The sequence below is a fragment of the Trichoderma aggressivum genome (assembly GCF_033847375.1).
Source record: "Trichoderma aggressivum f. europaeum strain CBS 100526 chromosome Unknown scaffold_033, whole genome shotgun sequence".
Classification (NCBI taxonomy): Eukaryota; Fungi; Ascomycota; class Sordariomycetes; order Hypocreales; family Hypocreaceae; genus Trichoderma; species Trichoderma aggressivum.
Window position 1 is genome coordinate 219,359 of NW_026946399.1, and position 11,017 is coordinate 230,375.

At 46.9% G+C, this 11,017-nt stretch overlaps 2 protein-coding genes across 2 annotated transcripts; one reads left to right on the plus strand and one right to left on the minus strand.

Annotated features, from left to right (window-relative positions):
- Nucleotides 1-44: 44 nt before the first annotated feature.
- Nucleotides 45-1,160, plus strand: Triagg1_7495 (uncharacterized protein; the record flags this gene model as incomplete). The annotated part of the gene is made up of 1 exon (XM_062902236.1): nt 45-1,160. The coding sequence occupies one exon, from the start codon at nt 45-47 to the stop codon at nt 1,158-1,160; it is 1,116 nt and encodes a 371-aa protein (XP_062753552.1).
- A 7,551-nt stretch (nt 1,161-8,711) lies between these two features.
- On the minus strand, nt 8,712-9,536 carry Triagg1_7496 (uncharacterized protein; the record flags this gene model as incomplete). The annotated part of the gene is made up of 2 exons (XM_062902237.1): nt 8,712-9,070; nt 9,212-9,536. The coding sequence occupies 2 exons, from the start codon at nt 9,534-9,536 to the stop codon at nt 8,712-8,714; spliced, it is 684 nt and encodes a 227-aa protein (XP_062753553.1).
- Nucleotides 9,537-11,017: the final 1,481 nt, after the last annotated feature.

An 11,017-nucleotide genomic window follows, 5' to 3' on the forward strand; every position in this document is an offset into this window, starting at 1 on the left:
TTACAACTCTACCTTATCATTTTCAGGCAATTACAGTTTCAGCCATGGGTATTTCGACTGTCAATGTTAAACAAGATCTCTCATATGAGACCCGCCGAGAAACCATTGCCGAGCTTGAGGGATCATCACAATACGCATACGCACGAAGCTCTTCGGACTCTGAGCCGCCGCCATATGAAAACCTCTTAGTCAAACAACAGCAAGCCCTGACTCTGGAAAGCTCGGCCAGCATCAGCAGTGCTAAAAGAATCATCGCAATTCCCTCCACAAACGCAGACGTGGGATCTGCGTTTTTACGAGCCTACCCGCCCGCACTGGCCAATTTGAGCATTTCGAAAGTCGAGTTTTTGGAGTTTGTAGACCAACTCAATCGCAACATTGTCCAGAGCCCGCCGCTGCGCCTCCTCGGAGCTGCTTCAGATATTGTTGGATACGTGCCTGAACCAACTGCCCAGATTGTTTCTGCGGCTGCTGGTCTTAGTGCCATGGTTGGGACTTATGCCATGTCAAAGATTCGATCCGAGGTCGTCATTCGCCAAGCAAACAAGGAACTCTTCAATCCTAGAGGTCTGGAAGTGCAGATTGTCAAGCTGAAGACTGTCGCAAAGCTCACCAACATGCCAATCTTGAACCAAAAGGGAGACGTGGACAAAAAGTCGCCTATTCTAGAATCTCTCCAAAGCCTGGCGGAGGCCAACGAGCTCAAGACCATCAGTGCACAAGAGCGCCGCCTGAGGGCTCTTGACCCATGGATCTCACCCCTTGAAATCGAAGAGCTCCCGCCGGTTGCTAATCCATCCAACGTCCTGAGCAAGGTGGATGTGTACGTTAGCGAGGCGGAACGAAAGTCTGCAGAGAAGTCTATGCTCAAAAAGAGAGTCAAGGTAAACGAGAAACACGATAAAGCTACCCAGAAAGCACTCGAAAAGTATGAGAGTTCTATGGAGCGATACAATGAGAAAAAGAAGGGCATTGATGTCGACAATCGCCGAGCAAACAGAGATCTGGAACGGCTTGAAGAGCGCAGATACAGGGCGCATCAGAAATACGAGAAGGAGATGCAGAAGGCGGGAAAAAATCACCAAAAGAAGGACAGAGAAGAGAGGAGCATCAGAAGGATTAACTTTCTTGTGGTTGTCCCCAAGGGCAAAGACATCTGATTCTTCACTGTACGAGAGCGTTCATGTTTCCATCTCTCTTCCTATTTGTTCGCTTTACGACTTGAGTTTTATAGATACCATAGATCATAACGTCGTTCATTAAATTGGATACCTACATCATTCCCTATTGAGACTTTCTTCTTAAAAAAGCAATGTTAATTTGACACTGGCAAAGAAAGATGTCATGGATAGAATTGTTTTCACTGTTTCTTTTCTTCTTCTTCTTTTTTTTGGACTTTTTTTTGGCTTTGTTTCTTAAAAAGAAAAAGAAGAGAGAAGAAAACGGTGAAAACGAATCCATCCATAACATTTTTCTTTGCCAGTGTCAAATCAACATTATTTTTCTTTCGATAGGTGTCCCCCAATATTAAATCCCTTCTCGCGAACTAATGTACTCAAAATATTCGTTATCCAAGCACTAACATCCGGACGCTGAACCAAACATAAGCGCGCCACATACAAAGGAAACATGAGCATAAACATTCCTAGGCTATCATGTTTGCAATGAGACATGAAATCGACGATTCGGCAGATTTCAAGAGCATGATCCTCTCTGCTCCCCTGACCTGGAAGAAGCAAGGGGTTCGTAAAGGGTCCCGTGGGCGGTTGCGATGAGCTCAACAACGGCCTTGGTCTAGGCCCCAAGGGATCCAACAGGGTATCGAGAAGCAGTTGAATGGTATTGAAAAAGGCAATATCAATGGCTCGGTCCATGCTCTGGAAGTGAAGAACAGTTGGAAAGGGCGAGGGCCTCCTGTCTCTTGATGAGCCTGAGCCATATTCTGCGGATGATACTTCATTGCATGCGTTAGCGTTCGCAGCCTCCCACTGCCAACGGAGCTGCCATGTTTGCTTCATTAGAATTGACACCTTCTCACGTAGGTTTTCTTCCATACTGTCAATCTCGTGACATGGTGCTGCTTGTTGCATAATCTCATCCATCTCCTCCATAAGCCCTGGGACGTCACAGAAAAGATCCTGGAGCTGCGAACCTAGTGACTTCCTCTTGATGGTCCAGGGGACTGTCTTCCAACCAGGAGCCTCAAGGAAGCAGCGCTTTCGTTCCATGAGAAAATTCACAATCTGTACAAATAAACGAGTTAACTCCATCAAGACGCCACGAAGGAACAGAGTGTGGGACGCCCACAATTAACCCTCGGTACGTCTCCAACATGAGATTTGCGCCGAGCTCCTGGAACGCATGTGGCCCTAGCATTTGAATCTTGAACAGCCTGTTAGCTTCACCATAAATTGGCCGATTTCATCAATCTTGACAGCCTACATACAAGAGCGGTTATGCCATGACAGTGTTCTAGCCACCCGGCCGAGCTAACGCCGGATACGATCTCGTAAAGGCAGAGGAGAAATGAACTCCACAAGTTCGAGTACATGGATGCTGTAGATGTACTCCTGTCCAATACCTGTAGGCCTTGGCGGAGACGCTGTAACGAGCGGCTGTACAGGACTGTTGCATGTGCCATCAGATCATGCCGTTTGTGGGCCCGAGCATAGAACGCCTGGGCCAGACATATCCCAGAGACGTAGGCGGTCGAGCGTCTGTTTGAGCTCGTGAATACGGCAGACAAGGGCGAGCCTTTTGCTCCTGGTGGAAGCCGCCATGCAAAATCGAAGGGGAACTTGTTTATTAGATGAGAGATGACGACATCTTGCCCCCCAACATCAGGGGACACTGTCAAGGGAAAGTTTACACCAGCGGTGGAGAATTTAGTCACTATTTTCATGGAGTACACTGGGTTCTTCTCTTCCGTCTTTGCGGACGGTGTTGCCGCCAGCACTTGATTAATAAAGACTTGAGGGTTCCCGTATCCCAAGCAATTGCGCGAACTGTTTAAGCATCGAAGACAATGAGGGAGCCTCTCGTCTTTTAAACCATGGAGTAAGCAGGTTAGGTGAGGGTTCCAAAGCCGGGTTCAACAAAAGGGTGAAGATTCTTCATCTTACCGCATTTCACCTTTCGCTGCCGGCAGGTAATACAGCCTCTGCTGCGACGCCCACGCGGCTTAGCTGTCAAGACTAGCGATTGTGGCTCGACAGGGAGTAGAGCGGACGAAGAAGCCATCGTGGCCACTGTTGCACGCGGTTAGTCTGTATACCACGTTAAGAGAGCTTTTGCGAATGCGAATCTTTTGCCTTCCGCCCAAGTTACAGCTCGGATTGTTGAAATGTCGTTGATTGTGGAAGCAGAGACAAACAACTCCCCCTTGATATACCTGAACAGGTTAGCTAACTTGAGGATGCCCTTCTGCCACCATAATCTTACCCCCATGGCGCTAGACCGGCCTGTATCCTTGCTTGGCGCAGCATGAGGACGGAAATAAACAAGTTTTTTGCGACGGAGCTCGGAGAGACGGCAACTCTAGTTCAGACAGATGCCACAGAGGGTCCATTGGCACCTAAGAAAGACGCGCAACTAGTAACTTGAAGGTTCTGACTTAGACAGAAGAGCTGGGCAACTGTCAACCACAGCGCAACACCTGTATACAGTTAGCCTTTCGATGTGCTTGAGACCATCTATCATAAGGTGTGGCTTTTGCGTCTGCTTGGTCAAAGTGGTTTTCTGTAGATAGACTTGCACGGGGTCTCGTGGCTTTCGCGAGGTTTACAAGACAAGCCAGTGAGCACTCAATCTTGTGTTCATGATTTCGTGCAGCCTGTCTTTGAAACGTCGGATCGGCTGTATGTATTTGTGCCTATTTGAAGCTGTTTTGCGTATCTAGCGTCCGAAGTCTGTGCTTTTTCTCTTATTTCTTCTTAGTACATGATAGAGTAGCAGCTCAGAGGTGAATCGCATCGCCTAGGCCTAACAAGAGGCCATCAACATGGAACCCGTCATTCAAAGGCAAAATAAGAAGCAACTAATACTCATCAGCGTGTAGCCTATTTTCGTTCTTTAGGTACGATTTTTTGATTAGCGGTCAAGTGTAACTGTCAGAGTTCCAATCCCAAAAGCTCTCCCCGAGTCATTGATGCAGCTAAATAAAAGGATGAAAAACTTCTATTGCCTTACATTTCTATTCAAAGTAAGCGTGAAATCGAAATCTCTGTACAATAATTAATGAATCTTCACTCAAATTTAGTTCTGATTAGCTTTTACGTGAACTATTTCCATACTGGTATCTCATCATCGCCGTTATGCAAGCGTATACGAGGCTGTATGCAATGGTTCGCTACTGAAAACATGAAAGACTTGCCAGGAAGTGATGAACTAGTACTTTGGACCGCTGCTCTGAGTCTGTTCATGGGCCATGGTTAAAGCTCTCTCTGGCTTCATTATCTCGCTATTACCTTCCCTGTATGCAAATCACAACTTCTGCCTTGATGTAGCATCTCATTGGGAAATTCTTGGTTATGAACAATCTTCGTTAAATTTCATCCTTATGCTCCTAGTTGTAGAAAGACCACATTGAGTCACCCCCATGACTTATGAAAACCGATCATTTTTGACACAACTGTTTATTTCACACAGTTATTGAAGAATAGAGGGGGGGAAATGGAGGAACTGTGAGGCTGGAGACAGCTGAAGAAAATGATGTCAAAGCTGTTCTCGCTCCAAGCCACCGTGCTGAGGGCAGAAATCGTAGATTCTTCACTCCAACAAGGCATACAAAGAAATCGATCGATACTTTGCTATCAACAATAACTTTGTTATTGATCCTCTGCATTGAAGATATAAATAGCAAATCTTTTCGATCACTGCATGCACCGTGATGCTGTCAAAGTAAGCTATCGTTCTCACTTTCATAAGCCTTAACAGAGTCTCCTCCGTGAACAAGAAGAGATCAACTAAGTTTATTGAAGACAGCTTGGAATGCTTGTCTCGGTTCGAAAGCAGGCTTTGTGCCTATTCTCGTCAGCGAGATTGGTATAAACTAACTATTTGGCTTTCGAGAAGCGGAACACAGATTACTCCCTCATGAGCACTTATAGGGATTACGGAACGCTGAATGGAAATGCTGGTGTAAAGCGGTTGCTTCATCATTACAGAATAATTATATCCGTAATTCAGATATGCAGACTCGAAAAAGAGATTGATCTTGACGCGGGATGATAGGGATCAGGTATTGAAGCATTGCGATGTCTGTTTTTAGAGAGTGATGTCACCAAAAAAAAACAGGTATTGTACTTCGTTGAGAGACGACAATGAATTAAGCACAACAATGAGCATGATTATGAATACCTTGCCATAACAATATTGGCAACTGGTCAGATTTGGGCACATCATTTCAATGGTACATGGAGCCAACAAGGTGATTTTAATCCTGCGATTCAGAACGACTTTAAATGATGTATACCTTGATGAAAATACAGCAATTCTTATTGTATTGTTCTATCACTGATGCTTATTTGAGTCACTTTGATGAGTTTGAGGCCGAATCCCTCAAAGTAGATATACAATTGAATATACACTGATTCGCTGAGGCTGGTTAAATTACTGTAGCGCTGCGAGAATGAAGCAGTAAATAGGAACTGTCCGGTATGTGAGGTAGTCCATCACGAGATTCAAGCCACACGCTCGCCGTTATCCCGGCTTTACTTTTTACTTTTCGAAGAATAGGTTGCTATTCAATATTGATGCTCACCATGCTTGCTAATGCAACATTACTGACTCGCGAGGAAAACTAAGCGAAAATGACCAGTCGCTCACAGGCAGTCCTAGATACCTGTTTACTGTTAAAGTCTAGATTTGCCACTTCCACACTTGTACATTGCCACGCATTCTGTACTCTTTTGTGAGGGACGCCGAACAGTTGGCTTACGAAGGGTGGAGCCAACGGGGATATAGACCGAGATTAGCCCAGATGGTACAATTGTCATCCTCGTGCTTCATTAAATGCAGGACCCCACCACTTGAGCCGCGTTGGATAATTTTCGCGAGCACGTTGTTCAAACTGGCCGTTCTGGCGAGACATCATTCGATGATGACATCCTCTTATGCACATACAGCCAAATGAAAAAAAAGGACTAGATTACGAGATGATCTGTGAACTCGCCTCTTCTTTAACCTAGAGATCTACAACGCTTCAGAGAAAAAAAGGGGAGAGACGAAAGTGCTCTTCTTCGAGTATGCCAATGGATCCTCGGACTGTATATCTACCTGTCTATCGTCAATTGCAATTGTGTTGATTCAACTGGATTCAAGCCTAAAGCGAAGAGTTATCATCTTTGATCCTAATGTTATCGTAGCGCCATGGCTACTTGGTCACTGCTTGCTTTATGGAGATGGTCATCTAGATGATGCAATATTTCTGCCCAGAAATAGCCCACCTATAGGAAGTCACCATATCCGAGCTAGGTTATCTTTCCGAGTGCTAAATAGACTGCGCCTGGGTGATCGGGGGCTTCTGATTGTAATAACGCTAACCTTCTGGATCGCTCTCGAAACTCACCGATTGCGACGGCTGTCTAGTTCCCGCCTCTCGTAAAACCAATCACCTGGGCATGCCATCTCCGCTTTACTGACTCCGAGTTGCACCGTGATATGACATACAGATACGAGTACATGATGAGATATGATGAGACGGACCGTGAGAATAGCCCCGCTCGGAGTCGGTATACTTTGTCCCGAGAGTGGGCTATTTGACACACTGCATCGTGGTTATGAAATCCGCTTTTATATAACAGAGCCGCATACCCCCGATTCTTGTGGACTGACTTTGGGGTTCATCTTGTCTGACTTGCATATCCGAACGGCCATTCCGGTCGGGACGATTAGACGCACCCCTCGAAGATTGGCATTGGAGAAGGTTGCAACAGCGGCTGTTGCATAAACCTGCCCCTCAAAGGTCCTGTCAAGCTAGGGTGACAGGATGCATGACGTGAGATAGACTGGGGGCTTCTCTCGCCGGGGACATCATGTGAGAACTTGGCAGGGGTTTGTTGAGTAGGCCATAGTACCCAACTAGAGGCTAACCTATGGTCAATGACTATTTATAGAAACACCTCTCTAGCCTCATCGTAATATTTAATCAGCAGCGTAGGGCTGATCAAAAACGTGGCAGACATTGGCGGCGAGTAGGGGAGTTAAGCATAGGTCAAAACTGCCATTTAACCCTGGCAAGCCCGGTGTGGAAGAGAGAGCCGTTAAGGCGTGGCAAATAGAAAGAGAGGCAAGATTTTACTGACCTTAATCACAGTTATATCGGGTTTTGTTAGCTTGAAGTAGGAATTCCCGCTCTCTTGACGACATTTGATCGCTTCAGCATTCTGCACATGCCCTCCAATCTGCCAGTCCCAATTACAAAGCATTGGGTGACTATCAAGTATCGTATCACATGTGGCAGTTCTTTTGACAAACGACTTAATCAATCCCACATGTGATTTTACTCAAACTCGCGCACTAAGAAACGGACACGGGCCGAGCCGGCGAATGTCGTGAACGTAGGCTACTATTAGGTATACTCGTATCGTGGTGAGGTAGAGTAAGCACGCATTAGCCTCGGTAATCATGCATGAACCCCCACTGTAAGGGTTCTTATTTTTCAGATCCCCTCTTTACTCGCGTTGTTCTCCCTCCACGCCCAAGCAGTTTAGTCCCCTTGTTGCTGCTTAGATGAGCGGAATGTCCAACTCTCCTCCCTTTGCCGGGTGCCGTTGCTAGTGCCGGCACATACACCCCACAACCATCATAAACGTTAGTGTTGCAGTTCACTGGGTAAAAGCAATATAACTGGAGATAATCAACACAAGTACCTTCTCTCACAAATAATAAGATAAGCTAGTTAATTATGACAAAAGAGAAACACTATTCAAAGGTGTAGAACACAAGTACTTAACTATATGGCCGTTTAATGGCCAGACATAGGCTTTCCCGCTGGTAATATCGTGTTCTTAGGTATAAATTGGTATATTTGCGAGAAACCTGCTAATCTCTATATACTTAAGTCTTGCGACCTTTATTCCTATACTAAAAGAGGCGATCCGTAGGTCATGGTATGAATGGCGACTTGTACCTAATTAACCTTTAAGATGCTTGTAAGGTGTAAACATCGGCACTACCACCGCTTATTCGGAAGCCATATCCGGTCCAAGTGCTTCTGATTGCTTGCTAGTAGTATCAGCCCACACCCGACACTAGACACTGCATCAAGCGTAGATCCCGGTTTGCCCTCATGACTCGGCCGTACCTGTAAATAAGGTACATGTATGTCCAGGGGCCGGAAGCCCCACAATCCGGAGATCCGACAACAGGCCCCACTATCGCCGGTGTCTCGGCGATAAGACTCGCCTTGAACCAGCGCGGAGATTCATCTCGATTTGTGCCTCGCACCGCTGCCTGAAGGAGCTGATGCGGAGTTGCTTCATTCAGTAGCCGCTTTTCCAAACAATGTGAGAGAGCTTTTTGGCCTCTCTCTTTGTGCAGCGTGGGGTGAGAGGCGGCAAGGGGTGAGTGAATGAAAGAAGGGCAAATCATGGTAGCGATAACGGGGATTCGGACAAAGATGTCGCGGTGATGGATTCATTTGGAGCAGTCCAGCTTCGTTTCGTTTTGCTGATTGAGCCGCTGATTGGCTAAGCCATCTCCTGGAGGCTTCAAGGCTTCCTCGCCCTGGAGTGGATGTTGACGCCGAATTCCATTAATATGCTGACGCCGGTCTCGAATCCGGAGTCTATGGCCGCGTGCAAGGGAGTACAGCCAGATTCATCGTAGGAGTCAATCAAAAGAGGATCGTCGGTGGCGGCATGTTTGAGTAGCAGTCGAAGTACAGCCTCTCGGTATGTAAGCACAGCCCAGTGCAAAACCGACCGGCGTCGGTTGTCTCTGTCCCCAAGCCGAGCCCCATGGCCCAGCAGCAGGCCAACAACTTCCTCATGACCGCCTGCAACCGCATGCATCAGAGGTGTCAGGCCATCACTATCTGGCCCATTAGTATCCATGCAATTCTGCAGCACTATTACCCATCGTTAGCGTTATTCTGGCCTTCTCCAACTGGTTCGTAGCAGGCTGAACGGGTAAATGTATTGTGAGAAAACAACAAGCCCGCACAGTTGCAACTGCGGGTTACTTCGATCTATCTCGAGGGGCCACTTACACAGCTGTACGATCCCTCCATGGCCCCGCCTCGCTGCCATGTGCAGAGCGCTAAGCCAGCCGGGATCGCCCATAGCACACGCATCACTGGCCCTTGGGCTAGCATCTGCACTTGATAGATCTGGTGATCCAAAGTTAGATGTCTTCACCAGATCGCTGGTTGCGGGGATTGCGGATTCCAACAAGTGGTCCTCAGACGAGAAATGGATGCTGTCCGAGTGGGCTGGTGATGAATTTCGATGTCGGATCCTGCCTGGTTCCAGAATATTGAGGGGGGACGAGTTGCTGGGAGAGGTCGAAATCGTAATCGGTATCAGCTCTGACATCGTGTATGGCATACAATTTCTGTTTGCATCCGAGCCGACGAAATCGTCACGCCTGTTATTGCTATCAAATAGCGAAAAACTCTCCTGAATCCCTCCTACGCAGCTCAAAGACGCAGAGTAGCTGCCGCGTAGCGATGATACCTCGTGTGCTATGTTTGTTGTGCTTGAAAAGTCCTCCGGGAGACTTTCTATATCTATAGACTCAGAATACAACGAGGCTGCGGCACATTGCAGCTGAGAGGCCGGTTCGATAGCATCTCGTTGCTCTTGGTTTTCTAGAGTTGGTAAGGTACTGGAAAGGCAATAAAAGGCGCTTCATTGTGAGAGTTGCACGTACTCTGGCGGGATCGGAAACGGCGTTGTGCCATGCGATTCTGCAAACGGCGACGTGCTTGCGGGTCCTCTCGTATAGACATTATGGCGACTATTTCACGGCTCAGCTTGTAATGTAGTAATGCAGTGAGATATTTGGAGCATTGGGTTGAATGCTATATGTAAATAATTGACAGGAAAATCCCTGCCGCTATTTGTATTCTATGGCTGTTCTTCCGTTGTAGAAGCATCTACCTCACGTGGATCCTCGTATGCTCAAAGTATCGCGCGGTAACAATGATGGAAACATTCCATTCTTTCCTGCACTTCGTAATCCCGGCCTGTAAGAAGCTCCGGTCCCTTGCTGTCAATGCGGACCGCTATCTGGGTTGGGCTATGCACGTCAGATCGATAAACCGGGATATTTTGGGCCGTTTGTCAATACCTAATTATCAGCAACCCCACACGTTGAATTCGACCACTCTCAACAATTGGACAACTCAGTGTTACTAATGTAGTGTTGTTAAACACCATTGCCCTCCTTATATCCGGGCGTATTTACTACCTAGAAGGACGTATTAGGGCTATCATATGTACCTCTTAGGGAACGGAGGACAGGGGTGGGCTCAGACGCCTGCACGTCGAACAGAAGGCGCATCTCCAATGCATGGCGGCCACGAAAGCTGCTGAACAGGTTCTCCACGATGGTGTGTAATAGATTTCACCTTAAAGAGGAAATTACATGGGGGCAGATTTACACCGCTGTTGGGGACAAAATAGATGAGTCATCTCACGAGGAGAGTACCTGGCTACAGGGGCAGGCAAGAGCTCGATTGTCCGTAAATGAGAGGTTGGGTGACACGGTAAATACCCTGACAGTGAGTACAATGGCTGGAGATGAGATGTCTACAATATTTAAAGGCTATGGTTACACTTGTTGCTTTGATTACTTCATTCTGAATGCGCAAACGTTTGTGTCTTTTCAAAGTACATATGGCCGCGTGAATCTAACGAGGATGCCCTTCCTTGTTTCCACTCAGAGAACACTGTAATCTTGCTCACTATGACGGCAAAGTGAAGTCACGCAACATCATAGTTGGTATTACACTATCTCTCATCTTTGAAGCCACCCATTGTGTTCTGCGCCTTCATTGGTGCTGGTTTGAGCA